Source organism: Lepidothrix coronata, unplaced genomic scaffold (genome assembly GCF_001604755.1).
Source record: "Lepidothrix coronata isolate B3197 unplaced genomic scaffold, Lepidothrix_coronata-1.0 Scaffold247, whole genome shotgun sequence".
NCBI classification, from domain to species: domain Eukaryota; kingdom Metazoa; phylum Chordata; class Aves; order Passeriformes; family Pipridae; genus Lepidothrix; species Lepidothrix coronata.
Genome location: NW_016690427.1, coordinates 213,943 through 232,552, shown reverse-complemented (window position 1 = coordinate 232,552; position 18,610 = coordinate 213,943). Strand labels below are relative to the sequence as shown.

General features: G+C 39.6%; 1 protein-coding gene across 1 annotated transcript; it reads right to left on the bottom strand.

Moving 5' to 3' along the window:
- Positions 1-38: 38 nt before the first annotated feature.
- EPHX4 (epoxide hydrolase 4) lies at positions 39-17,464 on the bottom strand. Its single transcript, XM_017835053.1, has 7 exons — positions 17,222-17,464; positions 14,343-14,428; positions 10,751-10,908; positions 8,602-8,730; positions 6,398-6,501; positions 5,210-5,358; positions 39-1,220 (listed from the first exon to the last, which is right to left on the bottom strand). Exons 1-7 carry the CDS (start codon positions 17,462-17,464, stop codon positions 986-988), a joined length of 1,104 nt encoding a protein of 367 aa, XP_017690542.1. The 3' UTR covers positions 39-985.
- Between the last annotated feature and the right edge of the window lie 1,146 nt (positions 17,465-18,610).

The following is an 18,610-nucleotide window of genomic DNA, read 5'->3' as shown; positions in this document are numbered from 1 at the left end:
CATCCAGTTTTCTTCCCTCCTGCCATCACACACAAGTTAATTCTACCCTCTGTTTCCGTAATGACTGTGTCTCTTCGTCCCTATAAACACAGGGGCTGGGCAGCAGTTCTTGGAGACAAGAACAGTAGTTGCTCACACAGGAAGGATAATGCCAACAATTAGGCATTATTTTCAAGAAACTACAACAATCATAGCATGGGTGTCCGGGCTGCACACTGGGCAGACACTTCAGCTATTCAAACCCAGTTCTAAGCTTCAGCAAGAAATCTCTCCACAGGAAGTCAGATAAAGAGAGTTGTGTAAGTTGCATTTTATTAGACAGAGGTGGATTTGATACATGTTATATCTTAATTTTCCATTTTTCTTGTTCAGACATGTTGAGTGTACAGATTTCCCATTTTTTAGTCAAGAAAGAAAAACACATTGCACAAAGCAGCTGCATTCAACAATACAACAAGATACGTATCATTATTCACTTAAAGACTAGAAACGTACCCCAGAAAATTTTCAATCGTTCAGTATGCTAAAATATAGATAAAAAGAGTTAGTTACTGTTTAATGGTAAAATACATTAAAAAAATTCAGGCAAATCTAGAATGAAAACTCGTGACTTTCTTCAGTATGGCACCACTCCATTGTTTCATTATAAATTTGTAAAAGGCACCACACATTAAAACCGTAAAGCAAGAGAGAAAACAAAACCAAGCAACTTTCCATGATTTTCTTTCTGTACAAATACATATGTATCTTAAGGCAGGTGTTTTTATGTGCAAAATACAAGTATACAGGTAAAACCAATGTTGGTATCATATATTCTCAAATTCACTTCTTTTAGCTGTAACATTAGTGTCCAAATATACAGTACAATGAAAACACTTTTCTCTAACAGAGCTCAAATTAGAAGGCAGGCTGGAAATATGGCCCTGATAACAATTAGGTTTTAAATCTGAAGAGCTTTTACGTAGACCTCTTAAAACATGTACAGTCATTCTCTTTTTCTTTTTGTCTCTTCCTTAAGAAAGGTCCATATCAACTTGTTCACTATGTCAGGTTGATCCTGCTGGAGCCAATGACTGGCTTCAGACAAAATAGTTAATCTGAAATGATTTTTAACATAAATCCTTGTAATTTCTGCCATCTCAACTTCCATAAATGCATCTCTTTCTCCCCATAACAGCAGGGTTGGCATGATGACTTCATGGTGCTGCAGAGGTAGGCAGCTTTAAAAATAAAACACACCTAGTTAGGTCTTATTTTAACAAAAAATCATTATAACATGTTTTAGTCAACATAGCTTTTGAAATCAATGCATTGAATCTCATTGCAGACTTTCTAAGTTTCAAGATATCTCCTACAATACCAAGAAAACACTGTGACTTAAAATTCTTCAATTGTTTTAAGGATGGTGAAATTGTTAGAAGGTACTTTTATGTAACAGGTCTCTAATCAGCAGCTGATTGCAACAGAGGTCTCATTTTTGGAACATGACAGATGCTTCAGCACAGCTCAGGAGCCCCATGACCTCTGTAAAAGGGAATGTGGAACAACATGGCCAGAAATTTGTAGGTCACTTGCTTTCCCTTGGTTGATAAATGGCAAGTTTCTGAACCTGCATTATTTACTGCACACCAGCCATACCACCTTACTGAAAAATATGTGCCCAGCAAATGGCAGGCTGCCATTGCTGGATATTATGGAAGATACCAACTAGAGTGTTTCAGACCTATTAAAAATTAAATATCATAGAGTACAGCTGAAAATAAAAATATTTGTAAAATAAGATGTTCTATAGAACATTGATGTCTGAAATGCTGAACTGAATTCAGTTACATTCACTCTATGAAATTCATGCAACATTCAAAATGCTTCAGAGTTCCCTTTGCAAAGCAGCACAGTGTTTTTTGAAGGCCTAGGACTTACATACCTACATCTTTTACATGCAGTGAAGGAAAACTGTTTCTTAAAGATTTACTTTTCATGAAGTCATAATCTCTCTAAAACTGCCACATCACAACCCAGAGTTTTTTCAGACTAGAAAGCGTTTAAGGATAAATACATTATAAGACATTTGAAGAACACTGAAGAAAAGCCCTTAGAAAGTAAAACTATAATAAACATGATACTATCACAATGACCTACTTAAACTTTCAGTAAAAAGATTATTTTTTAAATAAAATTATTTGGAATTGAATATTTAATAAATATTACCTTATATGACATGTATTAAGAAAGATGCAAGTAACTCGAAAGTGAAGACTATTTCACCATTAACCCACCCAAATTTATTCCAGCACATCTCTTTCAGAGATGCTGAAAAATTTATCTAAGATTGAATTGCTTAATTTTAGTCACATATAGTAACAGACTGTGACAATTCAAAACAGACTCCATCTGATCAGATACAAATCTTCATTATATTAATGCACAAATAGGAATATTTTAAACCAGTAATGTATAAAGAAGATTTTCTGTACAAACTTTTATGACATACTTAAGTACTAGTTTTAACCTTAGGAGTTAGTTAAGAGATTATGCTCTGTAAAGAGGAAAAGACAAAGAAGATGACTTGCATTAGTTTAAAATAAGACAAAGAAGTGGAGGCTTTGAAGACGTTCTTCCTCTACTTACACATTATGTCCAAAAATGTTAATAAAAGATCACTTTCAATGATAATTTAATTTCATTTTGATTGATGAATTAGGAAAACTCTTAAAATTCCTTTTTTACCAGTAAATTTAAATCTCATTTTGCAAACACCCTGACCTCAGCCACTGAACCATAGCTTATTCATAGTACCAGTTTTAAAAACTGATAATCTAATGATCTCATTCAGTGCATTTAGACTAACTTTTTTACCTTTAAAATCCAGTATCCTGGATCTTTTCACTATTTAAGTGTGATGTTTTCACTACTGTAGGGTTTCCTATTTTGTGCCTTGCAAGACTTGTAGCCTGACTTACTTAGATAAAAAGTTTACCAGGCTTTTTTACACATGCTGCATACATAAACAACCTGTCATTTTTCACTACCTATGAGCTACACTGTATGTCTTTTCAGTCTGGAATATGGGAAATTGTATTATGCCTGAAATTTCTAGAAATTGCCTTTAATAACAATTAACACGCGGATATCACATTTAGAAAGAAGTTCCACTCCTTAAGTGTTAAAGCCTTTGAAAAACAGACTCAAACCTTCATACAGCATTGTTATACAGCTTTTCTGTAAACAAATAGTGAAGTACTTCTTAACTGCTGTAAGAGAACTAATGCCATTTTCTAAAAATATAGCATATCAGAAGAAATTCAAGCTCCATCTCTGTACCTATCTCTCTTAACCAAGCATGACAGAAAAGCTTTATGATTTTTATTCTCAAAGTGTTTGAATCTAAAGTATAGTGAAGGGAATGGCTGCTGTGCTATTTATAAAATGATGTGTTGGTGAAGGATGGAAGTAGGTTATTTCAATCATCTATTTGGAAATAATTTTCCAGAAAAATCAAGCTCTGAAGAATGAAACTCTAAATGGATAGTAATGAGTTGGTAACCTTTAACATGTAGGTCACCAGTACCAGCCCACTGGGAGTTGTGGTGAATACAAGTCATTAGCATCCAAGTGCTGCTTAACAACTCATATGAGAGAAAGGGAAAATTTCAATCCAGTTTTAATATTTAAGAATTCACATGCTGTAAGGTGTGACAAAGTGTGACCATCAGAATTGGTGGCAAGAACTGAATGAGCTGAAGACTAATCTTTTCTTTCCAGTCCAAAGCCTTCTGCATCGTGGCTGACAGCAGCCAAAATAAAATTCTCTGAATTCCTTACGGGTATACTTTCATTAGAAAAATAAAGCAAACACTGCACAAACATACACACAAAACACACAGAGGAATTAACAGCTCTGAAGATACTTTCTGATTAATACCTGATACTAGACTTTTTTTGAGCCTGAAAAGGCCTGAAATAGTTTAAACATATCAAAGATTTGTTTCATCTGAGTCCCACAGCCATTCAGCTATCACAGGCATGTCACTGTTGCTGTCAGAGGAGCATCTGGTTAATGTGCACGCTCAGTGATGCGAGGTGCTGTGCCCAACGTAACCAACAGGGCTCCGGGCGCTCACGCCTCTCCAGCTCCTCATTAGCCCTTCCCCGGGGCTCCTGCAGAGCAGCTGCCGGGCCGGGAGCGGCTGTGCAGCCACACAGCTCCAGCGCCCTTGGACAGCCCAGCTGATGTCATCGACTGCTCTCTGCGTAGCTTTAACTAAGTGTGCTGTTTCCAGCAGGGCCATCTCATTTATTGCCCACTGTCATCCATGCTTGGTGTTGTCTTTCCACTGTATCCTTCCAGTTTTGTCTCTTAGCCTGTACAAGGCAGCAACTAGCTCAGATCCTTGTTTTCCTTGCAGTATTTCCCTGCTGATTGCTCTCCTGACAGTGACAGCATGGATGGCACAGAAAGCAATAAAGGTGGTACTAAATTTGCATCAGGGGAAATGAAAAGTTAATCTACCTCAAACATCTACTGCCTGACTTTAGGGAAAGAAGGGAATGGTCATTTTAAAGAATATTGGGGAAGTTGGTCTTGTGTTAGAGAAGCATGCAGGACGTTTATCACTGCTGAAGACTGGACAGTAAAGGAAAAACAAGTTCAACGCCACTCTTCTTGATACAGTCCTTCAAGTTAGCTCTATAAGTAGAGTATACAGAGTTAAAGCTCTTCTGGCCATGTTTTTGGTAGGTAAAAAGGGGGTGTCAGACATAGTTTTGTAAAGTTACAAGTGAGGGTCACGTACTTGGATGCCGTATTATCTTGTAGTATTATCTAATAGTAAGCTCTTGATAGATATTATAATTACTTAATATGAATTGTAATGCAAACAATTAATTGATGGTAATTTTTAAGTGTTATTTAGAGATAGATTTATGGAATTGCCATGGGTGCTGTGTATGAGGGAGGGCCTTCGCTTTATTAGATTTTGAAACAAAAATTTTCCTTATCTGCACTCTGGTTGTTTTGCTGTTTTGTATGGACACCACACAGAACACATGAGGCCTCACCTGCCTTACCGTGCCTGCACCCGGCACCTGGGGAGGCTTCGGAAACAGAGCTGCCGTTCTCCCCCTCTGCCTCAGCGGCAGGAGCCGCAGTAACATTTTTGGGCTCCAGGGGACTCTCAGAAATATTTTCCTCTGAGAACGTTATACTGACCTGAAAATAGTCCTGTAATGGTTAATGGGTCCTGTTAGTGCTCCAGGTTGTGAAAAGACATACAGATAAGCTTCGATATCTTCTGCTGTTAATCGGCAGCCTTTCCTTCCAATTCCAGTGGCCTGGCTGGTAAATAAACTTTTCAGAACCTACAAAAGGAAGAATAAAAAGCTATTACCTAAGATAGCTAGAAAATGTGTTTTCTCTCCTTCAACAGGACATATCTTTCTAAAATCTACTTATACATATTTATAAATTTGTTTATGTTCAGAGTTGCAGTGGGTTGACCCTGGCTGGATGCCAGGTACCCACCAAAGCCACTCTATCACTCCCTTCTGTGACTGGACAGGGGGAGAGAACATACAACGAAGGGTTCAAATGTTTTTTTAGAGAGCTATGTGTAAAGCACATGGTTAACTTATTTCTAGTGTAACTTACTTCAGAATAATCAAGTACAGACAAATGCCAATATTACCCTACCCAGTTACTGAGTTCTGCATCCTGACCTGCCACCTATGAAAGGCAAAGGCAAGCACAGGCACATACTTTTTTTTTGGGGATGGACTCCAGTAGGTGACAGGGCTGGAGGGAGGATGATTCATGACCTCCCCAGCTGGCTGTGCCCTGTGTGCATGCAGCACTGGGAGCTCTGCACTGGGCTGTCTGCATGTAGGAGGCGTATGCCTGCAGCTGCTTTGTCCCTTTCTATGTGCTTGCACTTGGTTTTTAAGGTTACACAAAGTGCTGGCCTTGGTTCCTCAGGCAGAATTAATCACCTGGCTGAATGTGATGGCCAGACTCCCAGTCTACCTGCCCTGCAGCAGGCTCTAAGAGGTAAGAGAATGTCCCACTGCCCATGGGAGCTTCAGATAAGTCAGCAGGAGTTCCACAGGCACCAACTATGTCCCAGTGTTATGGGCACAAGTAAAACCGGCTGACTCTCTAGGTGGAGTAATGCACTGCAGTGCTGGAGGTTAAAACTATGTGCCTGAACACCTCCCAGAAGTGCAAGAGTTAATCTCAGTAACTCTATGTACTTATATCCTACTTTATATAAAGCTTAAGAAGAAAAATCAGAAAGCTCCATATTTTTTCCAGTAATTAGAACTACATCAGAAGGGATCAATGTAGGTGGCAATTCTATTACTCACTGTTAAATATATAAACAAGAGCATTCATTTTGCTCACCTTGAAATCATTTAGAGTAAACATGAATTCAGGAAACCATGGCATTTGGAAAAAGAAGTAGTAACCAGATTTAATCAATTGTGATGGATGTCGTAGAATGTATTCTGAAACAAAAATGCCCATGAATTAAAAATGAAAACTGATGACTCAAACAAAATTACTGTTAATATTACTATTTTTTAAACTTAAAGGAATGTTTTAAAAATATTACATTAAAGCATGCTATGTGACAAAAGATGATTATTGTTTCAGGAGTAAATATATGGTGTGGCCATTAAAACATAGTTCTTTTATAAATGTTAATATAAACAGCCAGCAAAACAAAAGTTTGCCAAAGATTAAGTGAGGACAGCAGCATTGGGGAGTTTAATCGAATTATAGGTTTTCACTTAGAGATCTATGTGTGTAGCTAGTCCAAAGCATTTTTTTCACAGATGTGGAATAAAGGGCATAAATAAAAATATTTAGGTATTTCTCTCATCAATGATGTGATGCACAGAAATCTGTAGATGATGATCCACTGACATTCTAAAGACTGCATCACTCTTGTTCACAGAAGTACAGATTTTTTCTAACAGTTGTCTACTTGGCAATTTCAAGAACCGTAATCAGGGTTATATAGAGTCACTTTTTAAAGATTTTTTAAAGTAATTTTAAAAGACACTGGAGCATATATAACAAAAGAAAATGATACAGACATGCATTAACTCTTTTTTAAAAATTGTAAATTTGTATCTTCAGTGAGTTGCAAGACCCAACACTGACATTCAAATATCTAACTTCCTCAAAGCAAGCACACAATGTGTACAGGTACTAGGAATTCTAGAACTTATCCTTTACAGGTGCAAATTCAGGAAGGTAAAACTGCATTCCCAACACAGGAAGTATCTCTGAAATATTAATTCTGACAATGAATAAAAATGGGGTTTAAACCAATGTAAATTGAAGTGTCAGCTATCTTCTAAACATTCATATCTTACCCATTCTTAAATTGCATTACCCATTACATTTTTCCTTGCTAGACTATCACTGCTAACTTTACTTTTCTCCACTATTTATAAACTGTATATTTTCATTTAACCCACAGTAGAACAAATTTGATCTAGGGAGAATTTATCAAGCTACAGAGCAGATTTTGTACTTCAACAAATATGCAAACAAATACTGTAATAAAATGTAATTGTCTCCACAGCCTGGCTCCTGCTGTCAGTGAAAATACTGCAAAAAGCTCCTACTTCCTCATGTGATGAACAGACCTCTCCTGGGGTAAGTGTGGCTTTACTACCTGACAAAATGTTCTTTAGTATCTTAGAAAGGTGCCCAAAAACACTGTGAGAACAACATATGTGGATGGTTCTGATTCTACAGTGTTTTAAGGTCTGATTTATATTCAACTGAAATGAAAATTAAAGCTGCGCTGAATAGTCTTAGCTATTTCTAGGGAAATGAGGTGATTTGTTAAATGGAAATGGGTAAGGCCAGCAATTGAAAAAATTGAAATTAGGGAGATACTACTTTCATTTTCATTATGGAATGTTGATATAATATGAAATGTTTTGTAATTCTGGGTAGTAGACAAAGTCTATCACACAACAAATTCTGCTAGTGCACCTCAGTCCTTGTTTCAGCTCAGTACTAGTACATCTAGTAAGGGTACTAGTACTAGTACTAGTATAGTAGCATCTAGTAAGTAGCCTAAAAGGCTGTTGTCTTCCAATGAATATTGTACCAGATCATAAATTATTGCTTGTCACCTAAATTGGGATTTAATTCTAATGTCTGAGTCACATTTATACAAAGGCTGGTTTATGCAGATTTAATAGTGCAGTGAGGCCTTAACCAAAGTCTAATACAATACACACCCCTCTCTTCAGGGAATTTTATCCTGCCAAAGCGGAACAAAACAGATTCATGTGTTCGAAAATTATGTTTGTGGACCTTCAAGGCTTACTAAAAAAGTCAGTAAATTTTGTTGCAAGCACTCCCAACTTCCTACAAAAAATTTACTTCCAAAAGTCAGATACTCGATAAAATACATTATAAAATGATACTTCATAAAATATAGCCCAGATTGTGAGAAGCGTGGAGTACTGGCAGCTTATCTACTGAACATCTAACGGGGCAGGTAGTTGGTTCTCAAAGCAAACATAATCGTAGTGGAAGTGCAGATACTTTGAATTAACAAAGACTACTGTAAAACTCACCTGTAAATACAGAAGGATGAGGGAAATTAACCACAATGAGCTTAGTCACCATTTCAGGGTAACAAATAGCCACTAACCAAGCGATCATTCCTCCCCAGTCATGGCCAATCAACACACACTTGTTGTATCCTACCACATAAACACAGATACATGCTTTTATTTCAGTGGAATTAGTATCCATAGAAATTATCACATACAATAATGATTTCATTATTGCACAAAATAGGTGGTTCAGCACATTTATTAATGTAACTTCAGTACTGCCCTGCTTCCATTACTAATGGTCAGAAAAAATAGTCCACTGGTATACTTAAAAAATGTACAAATATTTAAAATTGTTTAATTAGACTTCATTAAACTTTAACTGTACTACCTCCATGTCAACCTAAAGTCACTCAGTGTCCAGACTGCCACCCTGTTTACATCTTGGCCAGTACAGGGTCAGACAGACAGTTCAATTGCAGTCATTATAATGCATGTACATTTGTCATGTTTAGAGAGTTTGGAGTTTGAAACTGCAGACAAAAAGATGGAGCGATCTGCTAAGCCCCTCCTGAACAAAACTAATCCTCATGAATTTCTCTGAATATGGGTGGTTATCTAAGCACTCAACACCACCATTATGCAAAAAGTGGGCATTATACTGCATAGCCATATACATAGCATATATATGCACACCTATATATATATATATACTTAGTAGGCCCACAGCTTTTCTCCATAAGCTGTTGTGTTGGCAATTTTTAAAGTTGTTGACATTCACATACTTATTCTTCCATCAACAAAAATGGTATTTAACAGCAATAAAAGGGTCATGTGGGATAACGACCGAGTTTTTGAAAGTCTAACTATTCCTTCTTTAAGCACTGCTGGAACACACACTGTAGTGTCAGATACCACCACCCTCCTCACTGAGGGTTGGAACACTGAGCACATACACTGCAAATGAAACATATAAAAGCCAAGATTTCTAGAATTCTGACATAAAATTTGGACAGAGTTGTCAAAGCACCTTATAAACCCTCTTGAATATAAACCTTTTGGAGCACTTTTGATATAATCAAGTTCTCCAAAAGAATTTAACTTAGGGTTAGAACAAAGATAACAAGCCTCTGAAATACTTTATCAAAAAAATCCCTATGAAATTGAATTATGCTGAGAGCACTTCTCAAGCATAACCACGGCATTACTGTGGAGATTAACAAAACCAGCAATGGCTGGAAAATGTAAACACAGTGTGGGGACTGCCTGCCCAATCTTTTGACAATGCTCGAACATCACAAGCAAAGCAAATTCTAAATTCAAACCTCAGAACTGGAATCACTGCTTTACTATTTCTTCATATGAAATGAAGTAAGTGATTTCACCATCACTGGAGTATCCAGGGAATTAAAATGACTCAGAGAATGACAATCTAACCCCTTGTGTTGCTATTGGTAGGAAATACCCTTCACCAGGTGTTACAATTTATCGCCCAAACAGCCACACTTCAAACTGAACTGAAGGGGCAAATTTTGCAGGCTCACTTCGGCTCTAGACCATTACACTGGGTATTTGCGTGTCCCTTGTTCTCCCTTCTGTTCTTCTCTTCTCTCTGTTGTGTAAGAGCGATTCAGCTCTGGAGAACTGACTACTGTGCAGGAGTAGTATTTTGGGAGAGTTTTTTTGGTTTTTTTTAATACAGCAGATGTACTCTCATCATTTCTATAAAGCCCACAATATTTACTCTGTCTTGTTTGTGCAAGAAAAATGTCACCTGATTTAAATTCTTTGTTCTGGAAGTGCTAATTCAAAACATTATCCTCTAAGTGCCAGGAGCAAAGACTTTCTTAGGGATGAAGACCAGAGGCTTGTACTACTGAATTTCATAGCACATAGGAAAGATTTTTTTTTTAAACTCATGATGGAAAAATCATCTTTACCTGTTGTTTATACTGACATACAGATCATAATTAGAAAACAACCCTTTTTCATTTATAATAATCCATAAAATACGAGTATCCTTAGATTTATACCTATATGTATCTGTGATGTGTATATATTAAAAAGACTGCAGTTTAAGAAAAAACAGTTCTAGATCTTTATGGGTTTTTCTTGCTAGAAAATCAAGTCATCTATGAGTCAAGCAGGTTGTCTTCTAGTAACACACCTAGAGATTCCAAAATGTCCTTTATATCTGCTATCAGGCAATCTAACTTGTAACTTTCTTTGTGAGAAGGAGCATCTGTTTCTCCATAACCTCTCAAATCCAGGGCCACCACTCGATATTCACTTTTAAATTCCCGCAATTGATGGCGCCAAGAATACCTAACAAAGAGGAAAAAAAGTTGGAGTTATAAGGTCAAGCAGTATGACATCAAAATGCACTCAATGCTTTTGCATCCAAATAACTGAGGGTAAATTAGCATGGCTTTTTTTGCAATGAGATTCCTTTTCCTTTCTGTGCTACGCTGATGGTCCTTTGTGGCTGCAGTAGTTTTCTGTTCCCTTCTTGAATTTGCCAGTAAGGAAGTGCAGCTGCCAGAAAGGGGGCCTGGCCAGAGCTGGGGTGTTTCAACAATTTCTGGAGTTTGGTACAGTCCCTTTGCAGCAAAGGAAGGAGGCATAAACCAGAGCACAGAGAGGACTATTCTGTGTTATCCTTGGAGCCACAGTATCAACAAAATGTAAGGTCTGAAAAGCTGTCTCTTCTCCCTGACTTACTGACACACACATTTTGATGGAGCAGGGAAACTTGCCTCAAGGCATGGTTGATTTTTTTTTTTGTTCAGAAAAACAATGTCAGATAATTCATACACTAAATAACCCGAAGAAAGAAATTAAATTAATAACAAATGAATTTGGTAAAGTTTGTGGGATTTATATTTCATCTGTGTCTCTTTACTACCAGAACTGTTCCAGAACAAGCTGTCTCAATGTGTTGGTGGTATACAAAATATTTCATTCCTTGTGTTTCTATGGAAAAGAGTGATAACATTACACACATGAAAAGACATACAAAATTAAGAACTTGGGCAAAGGCCTGGGCTATTCCTCATTCTGTAACAGTATGTAGTGATTATATGTGTGTTATGAAGCAAAAATAACAAGAAAATGGTGGGTCTCATCCTGCAAGAACTATTTGCCCTTCAGCTGTTACTGAAACCAGATAAATTTCAGAATAGCTAGTACCAAGACACACATGGCCTTATATTACACTGTAATAGAGAGATACATGAATCCTTCTCAGCATATTTAATAGTGGCTGTATCCCGCTGTGGTAGCTTTTATTTCTGCTTGTTTCAACAGTCTCAGATAAAGGATACATAACATTTGGATCATCAGTGGTCGTAGCAGTGATGCACAGAATTCTACCTTAATCCAAATAGTGTTTATATCAGACCATTGGCTCTTCTACTTGATCTTTGCCTTCAGCCTATTAGTAATATTAAGTAATATTACAGGTACACTCAATGATATAAATCTGTATTCATATAATCAAAACAGTCAAACATTTTCATTTCAGTGCCATATAATGCAAAGATAAGGTTTAGCTGAGATCTCCAGGAATGAATCTTTTAAAGGCATTATATAACGACTTGGAAGCTGAATTTGCCATGGTAACTGTTGCAGCTTTTCTATGTACTTCAGTAAGAAGAAAGAACCAGTCCCATAAATAAATAAATTAACTATTTTTGTTTTCAGAAGATGTCTATGAGCTGTCCTCATCTTCTGTTTTCACAACAGTCCATCAATCACGAAATGTCTGACCTACCAAATGGGTAGGTTTTATATTTGAAGAAATCCTTTTACCACATATGATATGTAACTATTGGACAACTGCTTTGCAAACAGAATTTGGAAACGTTGCGAATGCTTCTATGTTCATAAGGTTCAATCATAGAAACTATTTTGAGACTTTTTGATCCCTTTCTCTCTAAAAGATGAGTTGTACAGAATTTAGCAGCTCACACACAAATCTTATAGGTACCCAGCTGTCTCAACACGTTGTGCCCAATTTCAAATATTTTATTATTGTCTTTCCACAACATTGGTATTGATTTTCAAGTTCTTATGCATCTAAAGCACTTAGTGGCTCTGGTGCATTATATTCTTAAGTGATCTTTCATGTTCAGACATTCTCTATCACTCACTAAGGTCAGTATTGTTTGGTTATATTTGTCCTATTTATAATCTTGAGACATTTGAAGGCAGAGGATTTGTTACAATTAAGGACTGTGGATCATATCCTTTTTATTTTCCTAGACAAACAGTACAAATTTGATGCTGCTTTAAATCTCTCTTAAATTGTGGTTATTTTATCTTGTGCTCTCAGAACAATCACTATTCCTGCATAAAAAAATCTTTGGTGATTGAATGAACAACCCAACGTGAGTATTTGTAGCATAACTGTTTTACAGACTATTAGCATAGCATGTAGTCTTATTTTTAAAAACAGTGATATGAACTATGCTATTGGTGGTCCCAGTGACCTGTATAACAGGGTTTTTATTCATAATTTTTGAATGGTCAGATAATATAATATATTAGCCATCACTTATAGCATGACTCACCATTCTAAACTGTAAGAATGGCTATCTGCTTTTTAAAAGTAATATACTTGATCTCAGTAGAATATGTATGTAAACTGCTAATTTTTCCATTCCCCCTGTAGGGGAAATCAGTTGCACTCTCATTGCCTGTGTTAGAATATGCTTTATGCAAGGTACGCATAATGTTTGCATAGAATATGCACTGCTCCATCTAACAGTCCTTTCAATCAAAGTTTGCAGTTTTAATAATTTTAGATAGCAATTTACTATTAGAACAATCTACTTCTTTGAAAATTTACCTTAACATAAACATGACTCTTCACCGTCATCCTCAAGGCCATTAGTATCTATGGGAAATTGCTGCTAAGGGAAGAGAACTGACTTTTGTTTTACCTGGGTCAGTTTGTCATGGTATGACCTTAGTCCAAATTGAAAGATGACAGTTGCAACAGTGGACCCTAGCTCCTTACCTGAGTTTAGGAAGGAAAAAGGATCGTTTAACTTGCTGAACTACTGGCATTAGCACTTCCTTTATTCCCTTATTGGTTTTTTGGTAGCAAGTTCTGTAAGCCACGCTTCACTAGTTAAACCTGACAATGATAGCCTTTGGTTAAATCATTAGACATATGACTGCTTTTCACTGTTATAAACAAACATTTAGGATTGTGTTTGATTCATCATTCATCTTGTGATAAACTAATAATAGAATCTTTTTCCCTGAGTAGCATTCTGAAATTAGGCTGCACAATAGCCTATAGAACTCATAGTTCTTCTTCACCTTCCTCAGTTAAAAATTAAGGTATAGTATTTTTAATAAACAGAGCAATCCATATTGCTTATCCTTCTTTTAATACCCTCTGCAATAATTCATAAGTTTATCCATATAGTACAAGTGCTATCCAAAGAGGAAATTTGTTAAAAATGAGCAGTTCCTCCCCAAAGTTTGAAGAAAAGGGTACATACCTGGGGAAAAATGAATTGCAAATGCAAAAAAGATGGTTGGTTTGTGTTAGTCTGCAGGAATTTTTTGTGGATGCTGTAGTTAAAAAAATGTTTCCGTGGTTTATTGCCTACTAAAACTTCATGCCATTAGTTAGTACTCATAAACATATATAATGGATCACACTGGGGATATTTAGGTTGAGATGTTCGCTCTTGGGTACCTTATGCAGCCTCTTTTATATAAGAAAATCATGTAGGGAGTTTTACCAGAATTCTGGAAAGCCATGAAGTAGCAGCATCAGTGGTTTACCCCTTTCTCCAGCAGCCACATAGTGGAATCGTAACCCTGAATCCTAAAATGAGAGAAAAAGAAGTGTGCTTTTATTGCTGCATAAAACTGCTATTCTGGGATTTGAGAATGATGATGGTTTCAGGCAATATTCTAAGAAACAATATATTGCAGCTGAAAAAACTCAAATTATTAGTTTTGAAGCTGAAGCCTTCTGTGCTTCTGAGAGCCAGTATGTGCTACACACTGGCAGTGCTGAGTATCCCACACCCTCACCACCATAGCTTTCCCCAGGGAGAACTATCTCTGGTACCTGCCAGGCTGTGTGAGTGTGTGCTGGTCCAGCAATGAGCACAACAATGCTCCTGACACAGCCCTGGCTCCGTGACTGGGAAATGCAGGTTACTGTCGAAGCAAACTCCTTGCTTTCACGTGGACACCAGTCATGTGCTTTACAGAAAGACTTTGAGACTCAGTATACTTTAAATGCACTTTCAATCTTTCAGTTAGCTTGTAAGGTTATGCAACTATTTAAAACCATCACATTGCATTCTGGCATGATAAAGGACTGCATGGATTCTTCAGAACAAAAAGCAATCAAAATTAAGTAACTAGAAAGCAAGTAGTTTTTGCTAGTTTTTACTATTCAAGTTTTCAGAATCACTCCAGAAAATTAAGCCTTAATGTTATAATGTTCTTTCTGCACTGTCTATAGTCACTGGTTTTGATGCACCTTTTAAGAAAATGGGTCTTATGAGAATTACAAGCAGACAAGTTACTTATTGCAGAGGCTGAACACTGAAATGCTATTGAAGTGAATAGATGTACACAAGCTTACACTGACTCAAGGTCAAATCCAGTAGAATTTAAACAAACTGAGATTATGACCCAGAGTTTTTACTGAATTCTGACACAGAAGTAGATACAGAAATTGGGAGTTAGCTTACAAAATACTGTTTAGAAGTCACATGAAGGAAATGGCAGGACGAAAGGTTGTACAGCTCCTGAATGAATGTCAGAGCCTGCACTGTTTCTGCTATTTCAAAAAGGAAAGAAAAATCTCATGCCTTTTGCTGCACATCAAGAGCTAATATCAGGGCAAGGATCACAAATGCATACAAAAAGGTTTTATTGCCAAAGATGCTTCAAATGTTCTGAGATATCTTAGCACTGATAAGTTACTAACCAGCTATAAAACAATTAATTTACATCCTGATTCTCAAAAGGGCTCCAAAGAGAGAACTATTTGGATTTTTTATACTTGCTATGCATATAACAGGGACTTTTGCTCAGTTTTGCCCCAAATGACTGATATTTCACCTCTGAGATGCCAATGAACTTGAAGTCCTTAGAGGTAAAATAAATTCCTAGTAAATTTTAGGACCATTACATCATCTGTACAGTTCTCCAGATCACTCTGCCTTTGATCCTTTTACATTTAAAAAAGTAGAAGTTTCTCAATTTCCTTCCACAGTTTCTCTTCTCAGTTTAATGAGTAGTGGGCAATCGCTCCTCTATGCTGCTTCTTTCAGTTAGTGTCCTCTAGGGATTTACCCTCAGTGCTGTTATTTTAATCTATTTGTTGCTTTTAAGGACATCCCCTTTACTCATACAAATTCAATCACCACTCACACAGCAGCAGTTTAAATGTTATGTACCCTGAACTCTAACCATCTAACCTTTTCAATTGCTGCTTTCTGTCCCCATTTTTCCACCCCCAAAACAGACATAGGATGTTGCCATCTTTTCTGAAATGAACTGTTTTCTTTGTTTTGTTGAAATCTGAACAGATCTGTAGGATATGTGTGTTTGGAAAAAAAACCATTAGCCTGCTGTTATCTAAGAGCAAGAGTTTCTTATTTCCTGAAATGAGTGATCGACTGTCATATTGACAGCAATTTGATTTGCCCCCAAATGCTCTTCTACTATTGTCACACCCCTCTCACTTCCCCAGCAGCCCATTAATTTACTGCTCTGTGCTACAAGAAAAAAAGAATGTCATACAAGTAAAAAAGTCCACACCGCTAGCAAAAGACAAGCAAATCATAAGAAAATGAGGCTCAATGATTTATATTAGTACTGCCTGGCATGAAACTATCTGCACAGAACCCTGAGAACAGGGTATTAAAAATAGCACTTGACAAAATTTGCTGTGCATTCTTTGCTCACCTATAGCTGCAAAAGAAATCTAGATAATACAACTTCATTTAGAGCATTTCGTAAAGGAGCAAATCGCAGGTAGAGACCTGAGACAAGCACTCAAATTAACTGTGGTGGCTTTAACTGTACAACCTGAGGGACAGCGCTTAGTTTCTTACTATGTGTTTTTCCCTGCGACTCTGATGCGCGGCTGGCCAAACAGCAAATCCCAGCGAGCGCAGAGGCGGCGCGGGGAGCGGCGGGGTGCGGGAGACCCAGGGCGGGCGAGCCCCTCACCCGCCCACCCAGGGGGCTCCGCACCCCGGACGGGCACCGCTTCCCCCCGGGGCGGACGGACCGGGCCCGGCCTAAAGCCCCTCAGCGAGCGCGGCGGGCACGGCACCGCTCCGGGGGCAGCGCGGGAAGGCGCGGTGTGAGCGCAGGTGGGCGAGCAGGCACGGCAAGGCGGGCAGGGGTGCCACGCAGAGGGGCTGCCATGCACAGAGCACCCCGCGAACAGCAGGGCGGGCAGAGGTACCATGCACAAGGGGTGCCATGCACAGAGCACCCTGCGAACAGCAGGGCAGGCAGTGGTGCCATGCACAGCGCACCCCACGCACAGCAGGGAGGGCGGGGGTGCCATGCACAGGGGGTGCCATGCACAACGCGGGGGTGCAGCGCGCACAGCGGGGCCCGCGCCCCCCGCCCGCGCCCTCACCTTGATGCGGACGTAGCAGTGGGTGCCCAGGGAGGGGTCGTTGAGGCAGGCAGGGGGGTTCTCCCGCACCACCCAGCGGAAGGTCTCACCCGGCCGCCGGCCGATGCTCCAGAGCAGCCGCAGCCCGGCGATGCAGGCGCACACCCCGCAGTAGCTGTACACCAGCGCCCAGAAGAGCAGCGCCCGGGCGGCCACCATCACCCGGCGGGCGGGCGGCGGGCACGCAGCGCCGGGTCTCGCCATCGGGCCCCGCCGCCGCCGAACCCGCCGGCCGGGAGGGGCTCGAGCGCCGCCGCCGCCGCCAGGAGCCGCCCGAGCGGAGGCACCGGGAGCGGCGGCGGAGGCGCGCCCGCCCCGCGGCCCTCGCCCAGCGCCGCCGGCGGGCACGGCACGGACACGGCACGGACACGGCACGGACACAGCGCCGGCCGCCCGCCCCGCCCGGCTGCACGGCCCGGGCTCGCCGGACCCCGGGCGGCGTCTCGGGAGCGGCGGCGCTGCGGCCGAGGGCGCGCCCAGCTGCGGAGGGCTCGGCCACGGGGGGCTCTGCTCCCCAAGTATTTCCCGGTGAAACGGGGAGAAGCCGTCTCTGGGGCGGCGGGGCGCGGCTGTGTCACCTGCGCGCTCCGCCAGAGCCGCCAGACACCGGGACGCGCTCGGAATGTCATTGGGAGCAGCGCGGCCGGGGCCGGCGGGCCAGCCCCCCCACCCGGCCTGCCCCGGGCCCGGCGGCGATCGCGCTGCACGCTCCGAACACGTCCTTGACTGTCCGTAGCTTATTTACGTGCCAGAGGTGGACAGGTGTAAGTGTGGGGCTGTGCCCTTCCACTGTAGTGTGTTTCAAGACTACATTCTTTCACTTCTACCTCACTACTATACCCATTTAAAGGTATTTTTGTAAATTTATTACAATTTTAGTTATTATATGCTATTACTAATGAATATTTCTTAAAAATATATGAATTTTGGGCTCCAGCACCAAAATGTATATATTTTTTTAAATGTGACTTATTCTGTACTGAGATCTCAACCCCTCAAGGCTGATTTTAGAAGCTGAACAATCCTATGCCTGTCCATTAGTTGTAAATCACTACAAGTGCAAGCAAAGTAGTCACAGTCACATACGAAGCCACAGATGCCAGGGTAAGAAGAAAGGCTTCAGTCTATCTGGTATTAACCTACTGATATGCAGGATAAAGGGTAATTTAGAACCAGAATAGTTCATGTAATCCAAAATTGTAAGAAGAAGTATAACTATGCTGAACAATTGATTTTGCAGGTCATAAGAGTTCAGGTTATGAAAAATTACAGTTTATTAGTTCTGGGAAATAACAAAATGTGGACAAGGTATTTGCTAACTACAAGAAAATTGTAGTCAAGAATTGAGCT